This window comes from Orbicella faveolata, unplaced genomic scaffold, assembly GCF_042242905.1.
Source record: "Orbicella faveolata isolate gen_17 unplaced genomic scaffold, um_ofav_v1 contig_13, whole genome shotgun sequence".
Classification (NCBI taxonomy): Eukaryota; Metazoa; Cnidaria; class Anthozoa; order Scleractinia; family Merulinidae; genus Orbicella; species Orbicella faveolata.
In genome coordinates, this window is record NW_028301540.1 from 28,562,291 (window position 1) to 28,588,821 (window position 26,531).

General features: G+C 38.6%; 2 protein-coding genes across 7 annotated transcripts; both read right to left on the reverse strand.

The window, feature by feature from the left end:
* Window positions 1-55: 55 nt before the first annotated feature.
* On the reverse strand, window positions 56-7,112 carry LOC149115888 (uncharacterized). The gene is made up of 9 exons (XM_089285332.1): window positions 7,019-7,112; window positions 5,701-5,779; window positions 5,045-5,109; window positions 3,846-3,889; window positions 3,057-3,132; window positions 2,639-2,713; window positions 2,114-2,221; window positions 1,437-1,516; window positions 56-732 (listed from the first exon to the last, which is right to left on the reverse strand). Exons 1-9 carry the CDS (start codon window positions 7,109-7,111, stop codon window positions 708-710), a joined length of 645 nt encoding a protein of 214 aa, XP_089141458.1. The 5' UTR covers window position 7,112; the 3' UTR covers window positions 56-707.
* A 1,397-nt stretch (window positions 7,113-8,509) lies between these two features.
* LOC149115889 (uncharacterized) lies at window positions 8,510-25,850 on the reverse strand. Of its 6 annotated transcripts, XM_089285324.1 has the most exons (13): window positions 25,538-25,850; window positions 17,417-21,495; window positions 16,679-16,804; window positions 15,787-15,899; window positions 15,466-15,533; window positions 14,616-14,758; window positions 13,883-14,005; window positions 12,744-13,574; window positions 11,730-11,843; window positions 11,187-11,325; window positions 10,447-10,544; window positions 10,234-10,311; window positions 8,510-9,277 (listed from the first exon to the last, which is right to left on the reverse strand). In XM_089285324.1, exons 2-8 carry the CDS (start codon window positions 21,435-21,437, stop codon window positions 13,486-13,488), a joined length of 4,683 nt encoding a protein of 1,560 aa, XP_089141450.1. In that variant the 5' UTR covers window positions 21,438-21,495; window positions 25,538-25,850; the 3' UTR covers window positions 8,510-9,277; window positions 10,234-10,311; window positions 10,447-10,544; window positions 11,187-11,325; window positions 11,730-11,843; window positions 12,744-13,485. The 6 variants fall into 6 exon arrangements, with proteins under 6 accessions (XP_089141450.1, XP_089141453.1, XP_089141452.1 ...); XM_089285327.1 differs by lacking the exon at window positions 11,730-11,843; XM_089285326.1 differs by having other exon boundaries at window positions 11,187-11,321; window positions 11,730-13,574.
* Window positions 25,851-26,531: the final 681 nt, after the last annotated feature.

The following is a 26,531-nucleotide window of genomic DNA, read 5'->3' on the forward strand; positions in this document are numbered from 1 at the left end:
ATGTATCATTCCTTCAGGGCTTAATCAGCTAAACACTAAAATTGGACTGCCCCAGTGTCTGACCACGAATTTATTTCAACATCAAACAAGTACAACTGAAAATATGTTTACAAAGACTATTAATTGGCGTGGCGATTTCAAACTATTACGGAGTAGGATTTCGTCTGTTTACAATTCATAGAGCCGGTTGAAGGTAAACAGTTAATATCAGTGTGAGTACAGCCTGAGGGAACAATTATAGTTAATTTTAGCAAGGTTCCCATGATAAAGTCTTAAGTATGCAAGGCCACTGATAGTTTTGCTTTAGATGCAAAATCCTGTTATTGCAGATTGGGCGGGCACTGAGAGCGGGCACTCGACCGATAACCAAACAATTAAAAAATATATTATCGTCTAAAAAATAAAAAGATAAATATTGCTATCGTTCATTTAAATCGATCGGGAGGTTGCTTCCTCGAGGAACTGTTGAGCTACTTCGGCAGATGACACAAACAACAGCCTTGGTAATCATTGCTGACGAGAATGTACAACCATGGCCCAACTGAAGACACTGGTTACTCAATTGGAAATTCTTGCTTCGTGTTAAGCCACTGCACTATAGCATCTCAACTCGCCACTGAGTTTGAAGACAGACACATTTTACAGTGATTACATGAAGGTGCACGTGTGTACGGTTCCCCAAAGAATAATTCGACTTGTATCCCCTCTTAGGAAAATATTTTCATAGAACGCCTGTAAAAAAAGAAAAAAAAAAAAAAGGACAAAGAAAAATAAACAATTACAGCTATGTACAGGCGTAAAGTTGAGAACGACATTATGTTATTAAACAAGATTAGGAATAGCTTTCATTAGCCAATTTATCAAAAGGAAAATTTTCGTAACCAGATTTCATACATTTTGCATAAAACCCCTTAAAACGAATGTGGCCTTAAGTAGAGAAATTATTTTTCCCCAGATGATCAAATCTTTCACAGCCACTGTGAAAAAATGTAATTCAGTGATTTAAAGCAAGCTCTCTTACTGCAAAGTTTTCGACATTTCCTGGCGTCAAACGGTTGGGAAGAATTCACGCAAAACAAGTCCCGGACGAAATTCTTCAATCACAAAATAGAGGAAAACCCGCGAGTTGTTAGTGATGTCATCAGGATGCAGCGAGTTGCTACGCAATTATACAAGGTCTTTGTCACCTGGTTCTAAGCCCCTTCGCTACCGCCGTTTGCGATGTCACGTTGTGCTCATCCAGCGTTGCGTGACAATCTAAATATAGAAAAGCCTAACCCGGCCCCAGTTATCCATTATCCAAGTGGTATTAAAGTATTAACAAAATCAGCAGTGCTATCGACTTGAAGGTGATTTATGCAATGGATAGCGTTTTAAATTAACCCTTTGAAATATCGTCTCGAATGATAATTCTCTTGTAAATGAAGTTTACAAACCTGTTGTACTCTAGCCACAGCTGCTGCTTCCGGTGTATTTCAGCGCTATTTACGCGAGACGCGTCACCAAAATACGCAAGCTGTTAGAAAAAAACAAGAAACAGCATGGTTGAATTGTTGTAGATATAAACAGCAAGTTGATTGAAACTAAGTGAAGAAAGCGCTCTATTAGCTTAGTTTAGGAAGACTACAACCTGTACCTCCATACCATAGTAGAACTTTGCACTAATTCATAATGTTACTTTCAAAGATGGATAAAAACGTTACCAAAGAAAATGAAAAACACTGTCTAAGTTCAGGTTTTACAAATTCAGTCACTTTTCTGTAAATTTTGCAACGGACGGCATAGTAAAGAACTAATTAAAAACGTACAACGCATGTGCAGTAATGACGCTAATCATTCTTATCAGGAGAAGGAGGTAGCTGCGTATTTTATGCATCTTCGTTAAATTTGTTTGTTTATTTGTTTTTGTAGCTTTATACTACTATGACTATCATCATCATCATCATCATCATCATTATTTAAAAAGGAAAAACAATAAAAAAAAAAAAAAATACTCAATACGATACATCTGAGCCACCAAAAGAGGAAACTAATCTAACAGTGACAGACTGCTCACATTTTCAGCAAGAACACTTAGTTCCTTCCTTGAGAAGGTTCATTCATGTAGTCTCACCTTCCAAACAAACCTCTGTGTTCCTTTTTGTCTCTGTCCCAGTCCACCGCCTAATCTACGCGGTAGCCAAGACTGTATCACACCAGCTCGCACACGATCAACCAGTACCTGAAGAAGGTGTGATGTAGATTATAAGTATTCGTCAGGTATCAGCCAGGTCACGGGCTTGACTGTACTCAGAAGATACTAACAGAGCCTTTTTACATGTGTCAGGCCATCTCTGAAGGACGTTTGTATGTCTGTATACCATGTTCTCAACTACTCAATATTAAAACGCAAAATTCCTTTTTCTTTCTTTTCGGCTCTTTACAACCTTTCCTTGATCTAGACAATAAAGTTGCGAAAATTTTTGGTGTCTGGATTTCGAACATTTATCTCCAAATTCGAGACTCACCGTATGTAAAGTCCCGAAAATGAGTTGTGGCAAATATTGATAAGGAAATTGCCTCAACTGACAGAAACGTCCTTTAGAGTTTTGAGTTTGCGTAATACTTCTAAGGAGTAAAGTTGATATTTTAGGCAAACCTGTCTTCCATCAACCACAAGCCTTTCATCTTTAACTTCTCTTAAGGCTCTCTTGGCTTCACTGTCATCTGAAAACTAATATCACGAACACCACTGAATTTAACGTTCGTTCGCTAGTAAGGAGCTCTAGGACAAACGCACAGCTGTGATGTTTCAACGCCTGTTAATTTGTTTTTTGGTCACCTACATAACTTGTATACATAATATGTATGGGATAAAATTTAGCTCCTGAATAAGTTCTTTCAGATAAGCAACATTCCGTGCACATTTTTTTTCATATTGAAATTTACTTGCCCAGATAAAAATTATTGAACACCATCACGGAAACTTAATTTACAAGAGCTGTTTGGTTAAATCATGTCTTGTTTGAGGAATGGATACAATCCATTCAGGTAACTGAAAATCACATCATTTTTACCTCAACAAAGGCATAGCCTTTAGATTTGCCTGTTTTCACGTCTTTCACCAATCGAAGCCTTTCAATTGATCCGTATCTGTATAATTTAAGGAAGTAACAGTACATTCAAATCACTTTAGAAATCGAGCATAGAACAGGTTCATCAAAAATGATAAGTTCTGGCCAATGCTCTTTGTTTCTTAGGGCCTGTTTACAAGGATGGAGGGTTACCCTAGTGAGCGGGTTAACCCTAGCTGGAGGGCAAAAGATAGCCCGCGTTTGCAAGCAAAATTTCACAGGTAAGGTAACCGTATAACCTGGGACAACTTAATGCGCGGTTTCACTTAAAGGGCCTGGAAACAAGGAGAAAGATAACCCGGATAGGCGGGTTAACCCTACCTGGAGTGTTTACAAGGGAAAAAGTTAACCTGCCTGCAAAGGTAACCCTAGTACCCAGAAAGGGTAACCAGCCTACCCGGGTAACCCTGGCTGCCTTGTAAACATAACAAAGAAAACAGAGGAAACATGTGAGTGCTAGGGTAACCTGCTTGCTTGGGTGACTCTCTCTCCTTGTAAACAGGCCCTCAAACAAGAGTCTTGGAAGATCAGGCTGACAACAAATGTCTCTTAGAATCTCATATTTTCAAGGTTGGTTTGAAACCTGAGATTAAAGAAACTGACACAAAAAAAAAACAATAGTTTTTTTTCATTTCATTGTTGTTCATCATCATCATTGTCATTGTCATTGTCATCGTCATCGTCATCATCATCATCATCAACAAAACAAAAGGTATTAAGTTGTTTTAATACCTTCCAAATGTCTCAAACAGCGCTTCTTCTGTTGTGTTAAAGTCCTGGGGAAAAAAAAATGTCACATTTTTAGATAGATAATTTGAAACCTTATGAGTTCAATACCATAAATGAAATGAAATGTATTAAAAGCATTCATTATATAGCACTGAATGTGGTTCAAAGTAACATTGCACATGGTCTCTACGGCAAGCAAGTTGGTATCAAATCCACATGAAAATTAAAATGATGGACACTGGAGGATTAATTCCACATGAAAGATTGAAAATCAAATATGGTAATATTATGTGTTCTGACGATTTTATTACATAATTGTAGTGCGTACATGCACAGTTAAATGTATCAGACCACAAGGTGTTTTTGTGATCCTCGACCTGCCATGTTAGTTAGTTGTCTTGAACAACTATCTTGAATTAAATTGACCTTAAGGACTGAATGTTTTCAAGACCCTCCTCAAGTAGCATTCCGGGCGAACATTATGGTGATATTATATGTTGCTTGCTGATTGGATGGCTTGTGCGGTGTGGAAAGTCTCCATACCAGCATGAAGCAACTAGGAGTATGTTTAGTCCCCCCCTGGATGGTATGCTAATCCATTGCAGGGTTATCCCCAGCATCAACTTTGCTGGTACCTGTTTATACACCTGGATGGAGAAAGGCACTGAGAGAGTTACATGTAAGTGCCTTGCCCAAGAACACAACACAATGTCCCTGACCAGGGCTCAAACCTGCACCACTTGATCAGGACAAGGATGCGAGCCCACTAACTATGAGCCAGGCTTAATGGTGACAGGAATCTAATGGCTAGCCCACTTAAGGGCTCATGGACTGTGCAAATCAGGTTTGATAATTAATCTGCTATGGGGATATATATCATGGTTGCACAATATTATAATTGTGTCATCATATTACAATTCTTGCCTTGATTTTTAACAAAAGCATTTAAAACTGCCAGTACACAGTTCATGTTTACATATGCTGATGCAAATTAGATGTGAATGAGTCTAGGAAACCTTCAGCTGAAAGTTCCTGATAAATACAAACCTGACTAGGAACAAGCCTGAGTCAGAAGATACCATTCAAACCCTACCTTAATGGCTTGAGTTTGCAAAAGCATTTGAGATTAAGGACATAAAACTGCCTAATTATGGAAACACAACCTCACAGTAACTATTTCAGGTTACTCTGAAGTCACTTACCAGTCGGGCAACAAAGATGGTTCTGTGTGGATCACTTGTTATCTTTTCATCATTACTGGGATCATCTGAAATGTTAATGAATAAATAACAGACTACTTTCCACCAAGATTCAAGAATCCTTCATGTTTATAATTACCTCATGGTAATTAGAGATGCATGTGATAAATCTAAACTCATTTGAAGGAGCAGTTTTCATTTTAATGACAATTACACGTAAATTGAGACATAGGAAGTTTAATGTTTAAAATTTCAAAATTCAAACTTGCAGATGACTAGTTATTAGGCTCAAGTGCAGTTCAGCAGCAAAAGAGTGGTGGCAACTTTGGTTTTCTCAAGAAGTGGAGCAATTTTATAATTCCTTGATCAGCTTTAATATGAGATTTTGGGTGACTTATTGAACTTGAAAACAAGAGTTTTCTTAGGCCACGGTGTTATGCTTGTGCCAACAAGACTGAAACAGCACCTACCCCCTCCATATGGAGTATTATTAGTTTAAACTGTAACATACGTGAGCTTGAGAAGAAAAGAATTAATTCAATCCTTCTTACACTTACATGTTCATGGCTAAGTTTATTAGTTCCAGTGTAGCTAAATATCAGGGCAAAGTAGGATTATATGCAGACTTGTAGCAATAGTTTCAAAGCAGTTGTACTCACATCTGAGCTTGTTGTGTGGGCCGTCAGTCTTGTCTTTCTTTCTCTGCTTAGGTTGATGTTTCCTCTTGACAAATACACCCTGGGACATCCAGTAAGAAAAAAAAAAAGACCAATTGAAGAAAGGAACACAACAGAACTTACGAATTTAAACTGTCAAGAATAAATCCAGGTGTAGTTAATTGATAACAATCACACTCACAGAAATTGATAATTCCTATCTTCAGGAATATCAATCGTCATCGATTGAAAAAGTTGACAATAAGTTTTTACCATAAACCATATATCAATTTTTCAGGACTATTCGATGATGGCTTTGTTGTTGTGTAAAATAATACCTTTAATATCAAGGGTGACAAATTGGCACAAAATTTCAGCTGATTTCACATGTGAAATGACAAAATTACCACATGATGGTAATGTTTGATGAAAAATTTCTCAATACATTAACAAATAAATCAAAACCCACAATTGTAAGCATTCTTTGTCACGGTCCACGATATTACAAGGTAATCAAATGGCGATGAGTGAAATTAAAAAAATCATTTAACTTATGTTTTGCAAAATATTTCTAGCAATTTACCTAATATCCAAAGGCTCAGGAAATTATAAGAATTTTGACAAAATGCGTTTAAAATCATTTCCTAATTTCACTCATCACCATTTGATTACCCATACAAACAACACGAGACAGACCTTTATCTTAGGCATTTTTATTGATGATCTAAAATCACTCTCTTCTCCAGGTCCTCTGGGGTTCTAAAGCAGGATCTTGGCACGTCCGTTCATCCACATGCTATCGAATGCATCCTAAATATCTTTACTGGCAATTTCCCATAATCAATTTATCAATTGGGACAAAAATAATTTCTGATAGTGATTGATAAGAATTGATACCAATCATTGATGAATCAATTGTTGTTAATTAACCAGCCATCGATAACAATTAAATCGGACACATTTTTTTCTTCATCGATTTTCATTGATTACTATTGGCATTCGATATTGATTGACATTGATTGTTATCAATTGACAGGGCTATCTTTAAGTTTTTAGTCTTTTGTAGCCTTATTCTCCACACATGTAGCAAATGTTGTAACTTTGTGGGTGAATTCTATTAACAACAGACAATTTCACTGGTAATTTCAATGGAAAATCAAGCAAACTAAGCCTAACATGTGCTACGGGTTACAGCAATTAATGACAGCCCTGACTGATATCAATTATCGGTTTATCAATTGACTATGTCTGGATGAAAACAAAACCTCAAATGTTCAACTTAACGTGGAGTAAAATGTGCAATACAGATGGATTTTTATACCTGAGAATTCCTGAAGCAATTGGAAGTGGAAGCACCTTCAGATCCTTCATCAGTGTCATTTGTGGAGCAGGCATTGCTTTGAAACTGTGACATCCTGGTTTGCAAGATGCCAGAATATCGGTCAGTGTATTAAATGCAGACTGCAGACTGGGGGTAAAATGCATACCGAAGGTAAAGGGCAGACTGCAGACCACAGACTTGGGTAAAACATAGACTATGGACTACAGACTTTTTAAGTATATATTGTGTTATTTCCATTATCGAGTCCTGACCATAAATAGGGTTATCCAGGCTAATCACAGTGAAATTCTACACTCCAGTTAGCCTGAATATCACTCTGGTTAAACTTAATATCACTCCAGTTAGCCTGAATATCACTCAGCTTAGCCTAAATAACACTCCAGTTAGCCTGTTTACAGATAGCTCTGAATTATTTGGCAACACAATTCAGTTAAAAACTCTGTAGTCTGATGTCTGCATTTCTATCCCTGGTCTGCCTTCCACAGTCTGCTGTATGGTCTGCGTTTTACACTAAGGGCCATTCCATTTAGACCGCGCTCAAAATCGATTTCAGCCAATCAAATTCGTGAATTCGGTAGTTCCCAGTCCTTGTGAGACACTGCCATATAATAAATTAGAATACTGCCTTGGGGGAAATTGGCGAGATACCTGGAACTACCAAGCAAAAATGGACTTCCGGTTAATGTTTAGAGTTTGCTCAACTCTCTCAAGTTTGAAAATATGTTACTAAGCGATCAATCAATCAATCAATCAATCAATATATTTAACGTGGTCGGTACGCTTAGCTAAAAAGCTAGTTTACAGGTACGCCATAAGAAAAATAGAAAAAAGAAATTATAAGAGCCTTATGAAAGTATATGAATTTAAATAAATTAAGATTAAGAACTAGCTCATATTAAAATATAAGAATTAACAATGTAGTCACAAGTAAAATGCATAAGAAAATATGATCATTGAAAGCAGTAAAAATTGATTAAGGATAATGGATCCACTTCACACCCAGAGTCCCGTGAGATCTAATGTTTTTAAGTTGTTTTTAAAAGTAGTGTACGTTTGTATCTTTCGAGACTCGTCCGGTATAGCGTTCCACAATTTATATGCAGCGTATCTCCATGAACACCTGTGTTTTTAGGGTTAAAGGTGATCCTTTGATACGCCTTTGCGCACTGTCAAAGGCGGGTCAAAAGTGTAATCAAATTTGTCTGCGATTCAAGTCAAAGGTTTGGTAAAGACGTGGTCGAAGATGGCTGTGACGCAGGCCAAAGGTTTGTCAAAGGTACTCCGCGCGTTCCGCGCTCGCGCGTCTCGCACGAACTTCTCGCTTGCGCTCCTCTTTCGCGATTTGCGACCGTTGATCACATTTCGCGCGATCCACATCTTATACGCATTTTTCTGCTTGCTACACTAGCTTTGTAGCACCGCATACGAAGGATGCAATCATATCCATACTCTTGTTTGATGTCTGACAAGTTTTGAAGATTATGTCAGCTTTAATAAGGTTATTTTGTACCAAAACTCTTGACAAATGTTAACGGAAAAGCGGCCCGGAAAGATCATTGCACCTGATTTTAGGAAAATAAATATACTCAACTTAATTCATCTCAGTTTTAATTTTTTTTTCTCCGTTTTTATCAAGAGTAAATACCTTCAGGTACCTTACATAAATGTATTGGGCTTCATATTTCAAAAAGCCACGTTACAGGCTTGGTTTCAAACTACACGTAATGCCACTGATCATGAGGAAAACATTGTTCTATCTATCGTGAAAACAACAGTCAACAAATTTTCCATGGTATAAAGCGCATTTATCTAACATTGAAGTACTATGGCTAAATTCTCAGTTCCTTAAATTTACTTGACCAGACTAGACAATAGAGAGGATAACCGCAAAATTTCGGGAAAGATATGGCAAACTTTGCACAAAAGTCAACTAATGTAAAAGCCTCCTTTCCAGATGGCACGTACAGTCCGTTGCATGGAACTCCTAATGTTTTGGCAATTCTCCTTTTCTGCTGCTTGCACTTGCTAATTCTTGCATTATAAGTGGAATGGAATACAGCGTTTTCCACTTCTTTCTCATCAAAGTGGTTAAACTGCCTTGTTGGGGTCAATGCCAACTGAATCCCCATGCTTTCTAGGGAAGACACATTTTGACAAAGTCTAAGGCGTTGACGAAATTAATCAATGCATCTTCACTGGATAAGTCCATCCTGTCAACCGTTGTTTGTCCGCATTTGTCTAAACAGAAGCAAACAGACAAAAACGTTGGAAATGAATATTAAGGGTGAATCTTGGCATTCTATTCCTTAAAGTTAACCCATGGTTTTTGCTAATATCACATTAATGAAACGTGACCAATCAGATCATTACTCCTCCTCTGAATAGTTTGTGCTTCTGTCAATAGCAAATATGTATTTAATGTTACCGCAGATTTGGAATTTTAATCTTAAACTCCATCCACTAACAAAAGAACGGTGAAAATAGTCTTGTCTGTAGTCCATAAACATATTTTCGCTCACGCAGTTGGTCTAAACGCATAACGTGACCGAATATGCCCCAGGTAAAACGGGGCAAAATATGAGTAATATTCCTCATTTTCAAAAGATCCAGTGTGTTGCATAATATACTTGACTGAGGATAATTGACACAATAGCTCCATCTTTTGACTTTAAAAATATGTAAGGATATATGTCTTTGGCATTATGTGCTCCTCAAAGCTCACGGTTTTCCTTGAGCTTTGCTCTAAGAAAACTGTTTGCTAATCTGGGAACTGGTACTGTCTAAGGACAAATATTTTCATCAGAGTGCATAACACTTTTCAGAGAAATGCATGAGTCAAGGATAGGAGAGGGGACTCAATTGGTAGCCTTTTTTGTGTATTTCTCTCCATTCTACCTAGAGATTTGGTCACACAGATATGTCATTAAGAGCCAGTTTAACAAGCTAATTTCACCGGCTGAACAAGGGCTTATCCCCAGCTAGAATTTCATAAGAGAATAAAGACTTGGGGTCATTTTAAAAGTGCACAGCTTGGCACAAATAAACAAAAAGCTTAAAGCCAGTTTACCAGTCCATCTGTCTGCCTGTCTCTTACAGACATCTCACAACAACGATCTTTTATGGTTGCAAAATAGCAATCAAAAAAACCAACAAATCTGACATAAACTGTGACAAGAAATGAGGAATACACACACCTTTGGGAATATTGCTGTTCCTGTGTAATTTCCACAGATCTCTTCATGATCAGTAGTGTTATCTTTTTCCTTATTTTCCTTGTAGATCATATGTGAAAAGGAGCATATAAACATATCAACAGTTAGCAACTACTTGTACACTTTTTTTCCACTGAAAAAAATTCCTGAAATTAAATAATTTAACATGAGACATGCTTGCATGGAATTGCATACCTGTTACATTCATTGAAACAAAAATCCAGTGCAAGATGATGAATACAACCACTATGACTCCCAGCAGCCGCATCTCATAGAGGGAAATGGCCATTATCCTGACAAATTTGCCAACAAAATTTTAAATTGAGTAAAGCAAATGAAGGTCTTTGTCAATTACTTTTACCAGGTTATTATCAAATCCTCTACACCTTAAATTCTCTACTGATCCCATCAATAGTTATGAATTAATCATATTATTAATTTTGCTTGAAAAAATTTGGTTTGGAAAGCTGATGGCCAAACCAAAACAGTTGATATTGCAGACAACCACACAAAATTTAGATGCAAAACTCAGCTTTTACCAATCAAAAACCAACATTTCCTGAGACTGGGTTGCAAACTTCGATTCATTTACCAAAAAAAATCCCATCCCTTGCATGTTTTCAACAACATTTTAATTTCTTAATTTTCGTCCAGGTGAGCCAGTTGATGTATTTGTCCCATAAGAAAGACAACATTTCCTCACTCAATGTCCTTAAACGAACCAAAAAGAAACAACTTTTTTCACAGAGTGATGAGACTATAATAAAAATGATCAATTAAAATAATATTAATAAATTATAGCCAGGTTTTTTAAATCTATTTATATACTTTCTTTGCTGGAAAAAGATATACAAAGTTGTGGCTGAACAAGTTATAAGATGGTCTATGCTACAAAATATAGAAATAACAAATGAATATTCCAGCCTTTTACTTACCAAAATGTTGTGATGTTTGCACACTTTGGAGCACTGCATGATTAAACTGCATCTGAGTTGACTATGAACTACAGAGTTGCATATTGTATCCTCTCCCAATTTATTCTGTTAATATCTTCAGTTCTCCTAGAATGGCTAGCTGAGGGATAAAAACAACATTCATTAGCAAATTTCCACTAGTCAGTTTTTAATTGGCATTTAATTGTCTACTGCTCAAAAGACCAAGACATGAAACTCTAAAACTATTGGTACTGTCCACAGAGGTCACATAATAATATTATTATGAGGTCAGCTTTTTAATTTGCAACTAATGACAAGTTTGATTTTTATCAAACATTGTAACAATTTCACCCACTAAAGATAAGCTGGATTATGTGTACTAAAGACATCCATGGTCGAGTGTCGATCGATACCCTTGGTCGATACTCTCAATCGACACTTGATCAACACCTGATCGATACTCAATCGACACTCCATCGACACTCAATCTGCATTTCTATTACTCAGTTTTGCAAATGTCACAGGGTAGGTGCATTTGATCACCTGGTATGATACCATTCTTTGCCCAGGAGACAGTTCAAAATGTCAAATGGCTGGCAAGTTCGTGGCAGGGGGTGGCCAGGAGATAGTGGAGTTCCAAATGACTGATCCATAAGCCTGATACAACAAATATCAAAACATATTTTTACTACGGTTGCAACTGATCTCGCAAACTGATTGTCATCACAGTGGTCAAAATTTGTTGTGGACTCACTCGGCTGTGTTTCACAAGTCCACAACATTTTGGCTACTGTGATGATGCATATCATTGTCAATAAGAGTGCAAACCACGCCAAACCACATTTGATTTGTTAAATTCACACCAGTGAAGTCATTTATCAACATCAATGAACAAAAATCATCATAATTTCAACTGTGGCAACAAACAGAGCTTTTTTCAATAGAATGGTAACTAGAGACAAAAGCAAAAACTCATCCATAGATTAAATTTTCAGAGTCAACAACTCTTTCAATGGTATAATTAATATAATAATTAAGTCAGGTCGAGATGGTTTGTCATGCATGGCTGACTGAGTTTTTCCTTCAATGCAAATTTCCTTTACATTTACATGAGCTTTCTTTCAAGGGAATTGCTTAAGCTCAGAAATTACCAGAGGCATTGTGCACAACAAGTTTAAGCTTAATTATTAAGTTACGATTATTTCAAGCACTGATCATGCTAAAATCTATGCTATGACGGACACTTCAATTTAATGCACAAGACTTGACTGAGTAAGGAAAAAATATTACCTTTGTCAACTTTTGTAAATAAGTATATGTGAATTGAAAATAAAGTCTTGTCTTTTCTTAACGAAGAGCTTTGCCGATGAAATGAGATTCAGTCAAGTGCAATTAATCTTCGACCAAAATGTTTTCGCCGAGGATCTGTCCTACTATGAACATACGCAATTCATAGCTCTTTATTCCTTTATGTGGCCATTGCTGCGTTTAATTTACTTTTCCAACTCCGTTATTCTCTGAACATTGAAAACAAATGAACGAAATTCAAAGACTTACCTTTCCTGGTCCAAAACACAATGAAAATTTCACCAGATCCGCCATAATGAAGCCAAGTGAAGAAAAATGTCTGCCTTCCTCACAGCCGACTTCGGTTGACCTTTAGTCTCTCTCTGATTGGCCACAAAAATGCGGGAAGCCGCTGGCAGCCGCGTTTTTCCCGCTGTTTTCGAGCTGTTTTCTTGTGCCACCTCCAGGTCAAGTGAAAACTTTTTTATTAAAAAAATACACATTGGCAAGAAAGCAAGCTTTCATTTAATCATTAAAACAGAAAAAAATACGAAAACGTAAGCTATTAGGGCGTTAAAAGAGGAGTCGCAGGATATGGCCATATTTGACCTCGCCTTTGACATGACATGACGTAAGATCAAAGTTGTACAAAGCCATGGCGCCTTTGAACGCCTTTGACATAAGAGATCAAAGGTATGCAAAGCCGTGGTGTCTTTGAACGCCTTTGACATAAGAGATCACAGGTATGCAAAGCCGTGGTGTCTTTGAACGCCTTTAACGCGCGTCAAAACTTAAGTCAAAGTTATTGACATGTTTGACCTCACCTTTAACAGGGATCAAATGTATAGCAAATCCATAAGATATTTGATCCCTCCTTTGACGTGGGTCAAAGGTGGAGTCAAAGTTAACATCACATTTGCCCTCTTCTTTGTCATGGATCAAATGTATCGGCAAAGCCATGACAGTTTTGACATACATTTGACGCACGTCAAAGTTTGGATCAAAGCTATGATCATATTTGATCTCGACTTTGATCAGGATCAAATTTAGAGTAAATCCAATTTTTCGTTCCGTGCCACCACATGTTTTTCAAAAATCCGGCTGTCAAAAAAAAAAAAAAAAAAAAGCAATTTACTATTACACTGTTACCTCATTTTACCATATCAGATCAAGAAATAGCGTAAAATATGAACCCGTATTACGAGTTAAACCATGAATAAGGGCGTGAAACGTCTACACCCCTTAAAAAGATGTGGAATAATGGCGCCTTATTAGCGCATACTTTTCGTGCAATTTATGGAACGCAGGCCATTGTACATCGAAGGAGCATGTTTATTTTTAATTTCTGAGTCGTTGGTTTTATGGTTAAGCCACCTATTGTGCCGTATTACACAGGCTTAGTGATTAACCTTCGCATGAACGACCATCGCCATCGTATCCATCGTCACATTCACAGTCAAATGACCCTTCTGTATTCACGCAAGTCACATGTTGACCGCAGTCATCTTGGTGAGTCTCGCACTCGTTAAAATCTTTGGAAAAAAAAAAAGGGAGTTAATATAAGGCAATACAAAACAGTATGTCCCTTACATAAGAGTTTTTAGCAGTTTGTAATGGAACCTCGCTCCAAAACAATACTTGAATACGAAAAAGGTTTGCTGGCTAAGACCATTTTTTTATCCGAACAAAGGGTAAGCCAGTTTCTTTGATGAGTTACGTCGACACAGCAAATTAAAGAGTAAGCGTAAGGTCTTGGGCTGAACTGTCGTCGGGATTGTCCGACACTCACTGCAAAGAGAGGCGCAGTGTCTCAATGGTTAGCTCGCAGGACTTCCGGGCTCCAGCCTGACCAGAGTCATGTGTTGTGATCTCGGCCGAACAAGACGCTTTATCCTTGCAGTGCCATTCCCCACCCAGGTGCAGACAATTAATGCTGGAGGGGTAACCCGGCGTTTGGCTAGCATTCTATCCAGGGTGGAGTAGAAATACTCGAAGTCGCCTCAACCCTCAGAAACTTGGATAACTTATCAAAAAGATACGATTAAGTATAAAGACCAGCCGCTACCTCCCCACGTTTATGGGACCCGCCGGTACTCTTATTGACCGGTTCCACTGTATGACCGACAGAACCTATTAGTTTACCTTCAATTACTGGCGTTTTGACAGCAAAGACACCAAGGCGTGAATCATTTAATCTCTCTGTCAATGCATTCCTTAAATCCTGAGGCGTCCCAGTGTATTCCGGACTCGTAAAAATGAGGTAATCTACGATGATACTGCCGTTTCTATAAAGAGAAAGTGGAAAACAAACAAAAGGTGATCAGAATCGGAGATGCTACACTTCAGTTCTCCCAGAGTCCAAGGTGATTCGCTTGCATGACAAAAGCAAGAAAAGCAGGTCCTCTGTAGTGAGGTGTTCTAGACATTCATAAGCGTAGGTGATGCAATGCAAAACTTGTTGCAACACCACCTACCAGTAAAAGATAGAAGACCGTTTATACCCGATGGAAAACAAAAAGCCAGTTGGTCAGTCATCGCCATTCAACAACGTTTTTCCATAACAAAAAACCGTAGTGGTATCTGGGAGGGTATGGGTTTGAATCCTAGCCTGCGAACAGGCTCACGTTGGAGCATAAGCGCGCGCGGCGTAGGCGCGAGCGGGAAATCGAGCGGCAAAGCCGCGAGACGAGAACGTGACTTGGTGCCTCTTCACCAGACTTCTTCCCACCGTATCGCTTTGCTCTTCGCAACTCGCGCGCGTGACTCAAAGGTGAGCCTGCTCGCAGGCTATTTGAACCCCTTCAAGGACTCTTTTTTCTTTTTCCCGCGCTCGTGACATGCCTCACAAACGTATTTCTTGTTTAACAAAGTCACGTAACGGAGTTGCGCAAGTGATTCTCGGAACGGAAAACCTGACGCTGAATAGCGCGCCCTACACACAGAAAAGAGTCAACTTTAAAATTGGAAACCTGTTTAAAACAATTACTATTACCTTAACTCGTTAACTTTACATCCATAGTAATATTGCCCAACTGATGATTTCTGGAATTCTTTGTTTACCTTGAATAAAACAGTTGACAAAAAAAGAAATAAAGTTTTACTTAGAAAGGGCAACTTACACGGAACCAAATGAAACGCATAAACATTAAAACCTACCGTAAAACATGGATAATAACTACCTTTCCTTGTTAAAGAATATATTAATATTATTCCTGAGAGCGTAAACGAGAAAAATCACAACTCGTGTCCGACATCTGCTGCCGAGAATCAGTTGTGTTCAAACACTTGTAACATATAGAGTGGTAAGACTTACCGTGGTTTCAAATTCCACTTTGAAATCAAAGAAACTCTCCTTTGATTTGTCCTTATGAGACAGTTGATATATCTTGTTTGTAATGGTCAGAGTGCCTCTAAACGTCTTGCAAGCTGAAAATGAAAAGAGTGAAACTGAGAGGAATTGCAATATAGAGGTGAAGCCTCAGCACAAGGAATGCGTCGATAGCACTGGTTTTCGTTCAGTCTGTGGGTTAGTCAGTTCAGCTGAGTTAGGGAGCTAAGTAAAATCTATAATTGAACTAAAACGTCTATGATGTCTTTTGGTTGATCTAAAAAGGAGCTATGAGTAACATATTGAGTCATTTCTTGCAATTTACACATTGCCTTCGATACTGAGACAAAATAATCCATTGAAAAAATATCAAAGAGATGGAATTGGAAGATGGTTACCAATGACGAGCAACTTATGTTCATGGGGTTGGTGCTTCTACAAAATTCGCGTCTTATAGACAGGTTACAATTGAGTATATCTCATCAATTAAGAATTAGTCTCTCGACAGTTCAATTTCCTAAGGGAAACTTTTTACAACACTAAAGTTAGCGACATTCAATCTGATCTCCAGGATCATCCAGTCAGTGAAATCCAAAAGGGCGTCTTGGACTCACTAAACTATACGACTCTAGGCTATAGGAGTTACTGTTTGTTTCAGTCTAGTCTTGTAAAAACCTACCATGGCATAGATTTTGACATACTAAAAAATCAGTTATCTGACTACGACAGATCTGACATTATCCCCAGGACTTGCTATTGTACGACCATATGAAGGATGTAAAGTACACAAAGAAAACAGCTATGTTGTAATAATAGGAAGAGAAACCAGGAGAATAACGAATAACACGTGCGTTTTAGGAGCTCCAACAAAACTTACGCTTGCACGTTTCATTGATGTTGACTTTGAAATGGCCAGGAACTTCGCATTCGCAGTCAAAACCACCGTGGTAATTTTGACACAGGCTGTCTGTACCGCATGGTCCAGAACTGCACTCGTTTATATCTGTGAATTCAGAGAATATTAAACCCACAGTTACTTTCGATGATCAGTCTGCTTTGGGCCCTAAAATTCACAACAGCATTCAACATCCATTGGTGGGAAGACCGAAGAAAATCGTCGACTTGGGGATATTACCTTGATTATATCATCCGACACCAATTTCTCAAAACTAAAATTTGATTTAATAACATATAGTCAGCAAGGAATATTGCCACTTGCCACTTAATGACACTAAATGATTAGGTGTTATCACTAGGAAGCAAGAGAATTATGATAACTTTAATAAGGTGTACTCGTGATTACAAATTGAAAATGGTACCAATCAGTTTGTCCTTAGTATGGTCTTGTCCTTTCTGTTCATTTCAATCTCTATGACAAGTGCCCTTTCTAATTTTTTGCGAGTGGGACCTTTTTTTAATCTAAGTACGTCGAAGGACGATATGGTAAATGCAGTCTTGCGTTATTCCAACTAATGCTTAATAGTTACCTTTTCCCTGACAGTTTTATGACTGAGGAAAGAATTTCATTTTATGAACCCTATTTCAGTTTTTCAAAAATAAATATTTAGACAATACTAGGTTAGCCCAGCAAGATGCTCCTTAAAAACAGGGTTACCTGTGCAGTCTGCGTCTTTGCTTACTCTGGTTAATCCTCGTTTGCATGGAGCCAGGGTTGGAGGTGACGGAGTAGGTGGAAGCAGTGTCTCCGTCAAGATAAAGTTCGCCAAAGTGAAAAGGGTTTCATCACCGAGGCCCTGTAATCCTCCTCCCCTGTAGTAAAGCATGTCATCCACAGTATAGTTCTTGAGCTTGGTTTGTTGCGGTGCTGTCCAGTTGAAGATAAAGGTAACATTCTGTATAGGAACACTAAGAAGTAAGTCAATGACATCAAATATGCTTTCGTTTTGCAGCAATGTCAAATTTGTCCCTTTGGCAGTGGCAAGGTCCTGTAGAGACGAACTCATCAAAGAAGTCTTGGCATCGATGAACGGCCTAATAGAGCGTTCTAGAAGATCTTGGAAACCTTGCAAAGACATGTTTCTTATAACCTCAGTTGAGACATCTAAGAGAGTCGACAAGCGATGAGGGTCCATGCCAAGGGCTCCGGCGGCTTTTGAGTAGGCGTCGCTAACTATTGGAAGCACCAATAAAGACCACCGCGATGGAAGGGTAAGGTTAAACTCAAAAGGAGAGACCTTAAATTTACTGGGAAGCATATTGGGGTCAAAATCGATTTGGGAATTGAGCTGTATGAGTGAATTCCACAGAATGTCCACAATGTTACAGCCATCGCAGATCAGGGATGCGTTGACGTTAAAAAGATTGGATGCTTTGCTTACGAGTTCGGAGCTATATTCATTTAAAAATGATGAATTCCTTGGAAGGGCTAATAATAGCTCTGTTATTACCTCTCTGAAGGATTTGACAAGCCTTTTGCTGTCTGCAGTTTCTGATGTTAGGTGAGCTATATCATTCAGGGATACTGCACCAAGGACAGGCCAGTCGACTAATGAGGCGTTTACAGCCCACGCAATCTTTGGCCACGGTAGCTGGAAAAGAGCTTGAAACATCGTCAACATGGAAATGTTGTTTTTCACTTCAAAGTTGAATTTCGCAGCCAATTCGTCGACAGTTTTAGTCGCTGCAGCAACTACCAGTGCAAATTTTCTACATGTCGTGTCGTTGTCGTGTCCCAGCATTGAAACTGTGATTGTATGTGGCAGTTCATTGAAGAGATCAGCGTTGAAGAGTTCACAATAGACTGGAAGTTCCATGAAAGTGTAATTTTCTAGGACTTCAATTCCGATTGAGCTGAAGTTGTAGAGCAACAGGAGGTCCGATTTTCTAAGGTTGATCCTATTTTCAATGAATTCCAAAACGGTAACATCCTGCAGAGATTCCGTTGTAATTCCAATAGAATTTATTATCTGCAGGATCGATTCATTCTCCATAGCTGATTTTCCTTTTAGTATTCTGGAAAAGACGTTGTCCCATTTTGATTCGATCTGAGCAAATGTTAAGCTTTGAAGGCTGTCACTGGTTTCTTGCAACAACTTTTCGAAAATGGGCAGCGATACACCAAGCTGCTGTCGTCCGCTTCGAATGACCTCTGCCTTTACAAACGGTATCAGCTCTGTCCACTCAGTTGGTGAGAGCCTCTTCAGATTTCCGGGCTCCAAATTCAAATTCGCTTCTAACGATTTTAAAGACACGTTAAATTTGGCAACTAGGTATTGAAGTACATATGGGAAGACTTCAATAACAGGCAGTACGTCATATTGGGCTTTACTTATCCCAGAAACCTGGATAAGTTCGTCTTCATCTGTGTTGAATTCCTCATAAAGAATGTTCAACGTTGGAAATCGATTTTGATTCACCTTCTCGCGAAGAGTTTGATTGTTCTCATTCTGTAGTTGTACGGAACTTTCAAATATCTGTAGGAGTGTTCTTGATAGGAACTTATCTACGGACATGCCAGTAACCTCCTTGAATGTGTCTTGGTTAAGGGCAAAGAGCACCGTCCAATCCTCCATCTTCAATCCAAAGGCCCAAATATTTTGTCGCCATGGAAGTTCTGTCACCATTTCAATGAGATTCACAAAAGAAATGCTTGAATTTGCAAGGATACTGAACGCTGAGTGCAAATAGGACATGTTTCTGTGTCGAGCTTCGACATAAAATCTCGTATTCTTACAGGTTGCGCGAGATTCTTTAATCCCAGCCAGCTCTTCTGTAATGTTGTGTGCGATCCTGTCTTTGGTAGCGGAGGTGTCGAGGCCACAAAATCGAGGTAAGTCGCTGAACCTCATCCCTTCAAGAATAAAACTTTGATCTGAATTGAGATCGTAAACCAGTTCCAGTTCTTCGGAATTGAAACCACTCGCTGATAACAACAGGGTAAGAACTGAAGAGTTAAGATAATCAGCATCCGAGATGGAATTGTTGGCCAAATACCAGCTTATAGGATCATTTTCAAACTTCATTTTCTTTTTCTGCAGGTCTTGGACATTAGTTCTTATCAACTCCTTCAACTGAGTGATAGACAACTCATCAGAGGTAACATTTAACAATTGAAGCAATTTTTGGGTGGGCATTTGTAGCTTGGCGGCCTCCATCGTTACCATAGCATCAACGATGACAGATATCGTGTTATTCCATTTTTGTCTTGGTAAGCTGAACAATTGTTCCTCAGTCATCTGTACAGCAGTAATGATTTCACTTAAATTTAGTTTGAAGTGGATGACAGTGGCATTAAGAAAGCTTCTGAACAAAACAGTCGACGAGACATTTTGAAGTGAGCCTTCAGGTACTTCGTTCAAAATGGCCACTTCATTTAGTGACAAATTGAATGCCTCCTTTAGTACACCTTTAATGAACACACGATAGGTCTCCGTTTTGTTGTCTAGAGTGTTATTTTCCCTGAGGGAAAAGATAACTTTGACTAACTCGCTCACGGACTCGTTACGCAAACTTTCTACTTCATGTCCAGCAATTTCAGCAAGTTGTGGTAATGTAACAGCGTCCAAATATTCCCATTCAGACAATGAGGCATCTAAAGCCCAATGGACTGTACGCCATGGAAGGCTGCTCACCGCGAAAATAATTTCCAACACAGTCATATCTTCAGTGATCACCACAGAGTCGCTTTGAAAAGACGAAACAGGTTTTCCCTTAATGTTTATCAACACTGGGCACGGTGGCAATTGGTTTACTGATCCAACAACTTTTCCAGACGCCTCGGGCAGAGTCATGTTTAAGATACTTTCGACTGCAATGTCACATATGTGATAAATCTGATTCAACGTCGTTCGATCGATTGTCTTGGCTTGTTCGTCACTTTTGTTGTACAAAATGGCAAATTGCTGAAGAGAAAGATAAATTTCTGCATTTTCTAAGACTGTTGTTAGCGTACTGTCGGCATAGGAATCTTCTGCGACACCGGATGAATTAAAAATCATGGATGTTTTGTTTGTGTCGAGAATATATTTTTTCTGCGGGAAAGGAAATATTAGGCCCTCGAAAGTGCTGAGGTTGACATTAAGAAGTTCCTGGGGCTCTGTCTGCACTAGTTGTGCCAAGGAATCCAACGAGGAAAGCTGAAGAATTTTTCTGAAAGCCAGAGTGCTCTCCGCAATCATCGCATGCACTACAGTCTCCCAGTTATCTGGGTCGTAGGAGTGGGAAAGACTGATGGCTGGAATTCCAAGTCTTGATGCGACGTTATTGACAATGAAATGGAATTTTTCACCGGTGAATTTTAGGAGTTCCTCCTGATAACTCGCTGGTGTCAACATATTGCGTTGTTGGACAAAAGAGTTGTTGATGTCATTAATTGGAATTTCATAGGTCCACTGATAGCTTAATTCCACTAGAACAGCGTCATCGAAACTAGGAAGAAAAAAACCAGCGGATGACAATTGACTGAGGATGCCGACCATAGTTTCATTGTATACTTTTTCCAAAGACAAACCATTAAGAAGCCGTACGTGTTCAGTAGTGACTTTGTCATGTTTAGGATTGCTTCCAAACGTCGGAAAGAGGTGCTTAATGGGCATATAAAGAAATGGTAGAGTGAACTGCCCAGCAATTGGAGACACCAAAACTATGAAGAGGAGAAGGCCTCGAAATTGCATCATTTTCAAGCGCGCTGTTGATACTCTTGTTCGTTTCTTGGCCAGGAAAAACAGTTAGGACCTACACCAAGCAATAAATTTAGAATATTAAACAATACCCTGAGACAAACAGCATTTGCATGCACCACTGGTAGCACAAATACTCTTTTTGCGACAAAGATATCGGGAATATATGAAGTATCTATACTGTACTATCTTGGAACTTTCTTCTCCTACCTTTTTTCGATTGACTTTGACAGCTTAAAAGTACTTCGGTAAGAAGTTTGACTGTAAAACCTTCTTTACATTTCCATAAATTTATCTCAATGTTCGTTCTGAGAATTTACTGTCACATCAAGAGCGTTAATATCCCCTTCCTTAATAATTTTCTTGACAATGTTGTGTCTACTTGACACCAATCTTTCAAGTAAGGAGACAACATATTAATAGCTATCGTAATTTGAGAATGTATGCCAAATGGAAATCTACCGACGCACAGCTGTAGTAAACATCTCCAGCCGTTTCTGTATATCCTAAACGATTACTCGTCGTGAAAATAAACGTTGGAAAGCCTCAATAGCACCACATAACTTTCTACGGAAATACTGAATTAAAGCAAGGCAAACGAAATTTTCAAACACCATAAAAGAACCTTCGTCCATCGATGAGGTATCGCTCGCAGGTTGCATATCAAAAATAACACAAAGTGTAGAAATACCATTAGAAAAAACCCTGCCACATATTGTGCGAACAAAGGTGCGTTTGTTTTGAATAAACTTACAACACAATTAAAGTTCCCCTATTAAAAAGTGTGCAAAGCTTCCGTGGATGTTTAAAAGCGAGTTTATTTTCAGCAAGCACACGTATCCATTCGTTAAGAACTAACAACAAAATTAAATTTAAATTTGTAGTTGAAAAATGAGGCCTCACCTTGAATTGAGAAAAAAAATGGCGTAATACTGACCGACCGCATGTGACTCGCTTCGAGTTCTTAGTACATCCGCTTAATTTAAGTGGGCGGATTAAGTTAAAACTTTGTGGTTTAATTAAACATTTTAAGGTAGTGTTTCATATTCAAGCGAGTATAAATTTCATCGCAGTATTAATGCAAAGCAGGTGGCCATGTTTCTGTTGATAAGACAACTGACAGATAATTGAAATGCTAACGATAGTGCTGGTGTCCTAAAATATACACAAGTTTGATCGAAGCAACTTCATTGGTAATCCTTCAAAAACAACACAAATAGCTGTGGGGAAAAATGTTTTTGTTTTTTGTTTAAATGCATATCCTAAAGTTTCGAAAGCAACCGAAGCCTCTTCTTGACGCTACTCTCAGAGTTGGGAAGCAACTTTCGGGAAATCGCTACTCTCGGCTATTTAAAACTTAAACCTTATTGAAAAAAGTTTTCACTGATACATCACAACAGAATAATAAACTGCCTTTGGAAGAGTATAATCTTCTCATGTAAATAGATCAGAGTAGTACGGTTCGTTTCTCTATCTATTATTTCCTGAATTTGTTTCTGAAAAGCAAGTCAAGTTACCCATGGAGTCATCAGCTACTTTCGATGCGACGATATTTTCAGAGGATCAATTTTTCGTGCATGATGAACCGGTAATAATTTTGAAATTTTAACGCGTTTTTAATTTTTCCTTTTAGAGTGGCAATTACTTTCGAATTTTCTCGGCATTTAAAACATACCGAGAACCTGCAAATCCTTCACTTAGTATCGGATTTCAATTCTTTGTCGTGAAGATTGCTGGCGTAAACGAACGGAGGATAATGATGAACGACTAAACAATCGTGGGAATTAGCTTGACTAAAGAATTGGAGAAGACCTTTTGAAATCTTTATTATGATAATGGTCAATTAGAACTTCTGCGTCATTCACATGAATTCTCAATAAGAAGAAAATATGATGTGGAGTAAATTGTAATTTTAATAAGAATAAAAATTAGTTGTTTCGTTGCACCTCAATCCATCTGTTTATAAGGAGCTGTTTTAAGTTCGAAAAGAAAAATAAAGAGAGACTTATATAACATTGCCCATGTGTTTCGAAACAGGTGTAAACTCCGAAAGTGCTGTGGAAACGTAAGACATGGGCGATTTTAAGCTGGCACCGGTACCAACAGTGAACTAGGCAACTTAATCATTATTGTCATGTAAAAGCCCAAGCAACTTCGAACAGCTAATACCAGAAGCATATCACCTAGTTCTAGGTGATATGCTTTTGCTAATACTGATAGGCTTGCACGAACACACGACAGTGAGAGGAGAGAATTATCATTTTCAAATGTTAAAGGAGCCTCGTCTCGGTTTGTTAGCGTATCCTGAAAAGTTCAGCCCAAATTTTCAAGTTCGTGGTTTGTAATCCATGTCAATCTTCTCCATCTTGAACCATCCTTTTTCCTTCATTAATTATTATCTCTTTAGTGTCTTGCTATCTTAATTTAAGAGATTATTTCCCGGTTTCCTTCAATTTAAAGGCAATTTTGTACATGGCCAAAGCAACTCAAAATGCCGTAACTGAGCTCCTTTAATTAAAAACACGACCCAGACGTCCTTTGAAATGGCTTCATTCACGTGATTCAAAAAAAGCGACCGCGTGATGACGAATTCATGATCACAGTTTGTTTGTAAGTTTTCGGTTGATTTTCGCCCTTTCTAACAAGATGTAATCCAAGATATGTTACAGAGAAGAGTTCGAAAGATGCAAAATCCATCGCATGGATAAGATTTGCCTCGAACTTGGAACTTTTGAGGAATTTGCAAACGCTGTGCTGCAAACTTTGGCCATCCACGCCAAAGAAATGTTTATCATCATGTGATCACTTTTTTTTTAATCACGCGAATAAAACCAACGGTGCGTGAAACGGCCTGAAAAGACTCTGAAAACAAAAAGCAATTTCAAAGGACGTCTGGGGCCTGTTTCTCGAAAGCCCCGGAAACTTTTTAGTCGGGTCTGCAAAGCCATTTTTAGCAGTTAACCTGTATCTAAAAACAGAAAGGTGTATAGGCCTAAAACTTCTTGTATGGAAGGGAACCTCTGGTCGTATGAAAAATATGTAAATGAAACAGTTATGTAATCATAAGGTTTGAGATTTTGCTACGGCTTTCCAGTATACAAGGCAGATGGTTGTTCGGCACTCAAGTTTGTTAGGGATCATTAATAATGAATCATTCCCTCAATTCTAATGTATGATCAAACAAAATTTTGTCATTTCAGCTAGAAACCATTGAAGCGAGGACTTTGCGTTCTTATGCAACAGCAACGTCAGTCAATTCGGTTTCGAATGAAAGGACATTGCAACCTTAATCTATCATATTTAGCAGTGAGTGAATATTAAAGTTCAACTGCTAAAGTTAGCTGCTTGCCCGCTGCATGATACAAGAAAGTTATTGTGCCGCTTGTGGTACCAGCGCGAAAATTGCTTTTGTGAATTTTCTTTGTTTTGGAAACCGCTAGCGTGTTTACCATACACAGAACCGAAGATCAAAAGTTATTTTGAGTATTTTTCCGTGAAGAAGGCGGTTTATTTATCTAGTAAAGTTTCTAGGCAGAATTAAAAAAGATATTATTCTTAAGCTTAAAGTGCTGATTGTATTCAGCAGTTTCCCGTGTGCTCTGAAGCCTGTTTAATTAAGCATCGCAAGGAGGTTTTCCGCGTTCTGTCCGACTCTGAATTATCAAAGGACTGCTTTTGTAGAAATCGCCGAATGAAGCAATCACAAGTGCATTAAGTCATGTATCACCTTTACTGCACCGGTCTGTATCAGTACTTATTTACCATCTGTGATGCATACGACTCAATATTTACCATTCTACACTACCTGTTATTCACTATACCCCTCAAAGCGTTCAAATTTCACTCTCCAAAATTGCCATTTTTTTCCACGACCGAACCGAAACATTTGTTTCCAACGCTGAAATATATAACACCCTCTTGCCGGAAAATTTCCGAGGAAGCCCTTCGTTGTAATCCGTTATAATCAATTAGCGAACAAGAATAAACTGCACTCCGCTTATGAAAAGCCCTTTGATACCTAAACAAACCTATTATTCTAAACTATAGTACACTAAAAATGAGGGACTGGTTTCACTAGAAAATAAGTCTAACTGCACCTGTAAGTAATAAGCTTGTGCCACTGTAGATGAGCGAAACCTCAGTCTTTACAACGCCAAGGCAAACCAGTGGAACTCTGCCAGATCTTCTCACACTCCAGTTCAGTTCCTGTTCGTCCGTCGTTTGGGAAATAAAAAGACCCTCTAACTAACAGCCACTTTATGGTTTTGAAATATGGGATGCGATAAATCCGAGAGCAAGAAATCTCTATCGTGTTTTCACCGTTCACACGACGATGCACTTTACAAGTTATGGAACCTCAAACCGGCCTACGCTGAGTAAATTTGCATACTGTCATTTCACTTTCACAACTGGAAGCTTCTGTTCTATTTTCGATGACATACTGTTCACACCTGGGTGCAGTTACAACTCAACAGTTCAACATTTGCATACAGATTAACATTCATTTTCTCCGCACGTGTACTGCAAAAAGTATTACGATCAGTTAAAGACATTTTGAAAAAATATCCGCCCTTCTGTTGAGGCCTTACTGAATTTTCGGTGATTTCTTTCACAACAACAGATCGAAAAAGCGAGCGAAGTAGAGAGGGGGGAGGGGAACGGGGGGGGGGGGGGCGTTGTAGGGGTTGTTATTGATCCCGAATCCCCTTTTTAGCTCTGATGAAAGTGGACAGAAGCCACCAAGTCAGCCTGGCGGGGAAGTGCTTGAATCTGCAGACGTCGAAAACTTGATATCATTGAGAGAAACTGACTTATTATTGCTGTTTCGGCTAGAGCGTAAACACAACCACCAGACTAGAGAGCAACCCCTGTGTCTTTTTAGTCCGTCGAGCGTGATGAGCAAAAAGTGCGCGAGGGAAAATGGTAACAAAATGGCGGGGTCTGCCAGGAGCTCACACTTTCAGAGTAAAGTTCCTTGTACAAAAGAAAACTGCTTGATATCATTACTAGAAGTCACTTTACGCACTACAGTTGCAGATGAATTCAAAACAAACTTCAAACACAATTCACTCTGGAGGCCATTCTTGACAA

What these genes read in the sequence shown, in the direction of transcription:
- LOC149115889 (XM_089285327.1), bottom strand. Translation starts at nt 21,437, where the DNA reads ATGATGCAATTTCGAGGCCTTCTCCTCTTCATAGTTTTGGTGTCTCCA. An exon ending in CATCAATGAAACGTGCAAGC is followed by an intron (nt 15,900 to 16,678) that starts GTAAGTTTTGTT and finishes TTTCATTTTCAG; the next exon opens with CTTGCAAGACGTTTAGAGGC. An exon ending in CAAAACGCCAGTAATTGAAG is followed by an intron (nt 14,006 to 14,615) that starts GTAAACTAATAG and finishes TTTTTTCCAAAG; the next exon opens with ATTTTAACGAGTGCGAGACT.
- LOC149115888 (XM_089285332.1), bottom strand. Translation starts at nt 7,111, where the DNA reads ATGTCACAGTTTCAAAGCAATGCCTGCTCCACAAATGACACTGATGAA. An exon ending in ATTGCTTCAGGAATTCTCAG is followed by an intron (nt 5,780 to 7,018) that starts GTATAAAAATCC and finishes TGGATGTCCCAG; the next exon opens with GGTGTATTTGTCAAGAGGAA. An exon ending in AAGGCTATGCCTTTGTTGAG is followed by an intron (nt 2,714 to 3,056) that starts GTAAAAATGATG and finishes TCGTGATATTAG; the next exon opens with TTTTCAGATGACAGTGAAGC.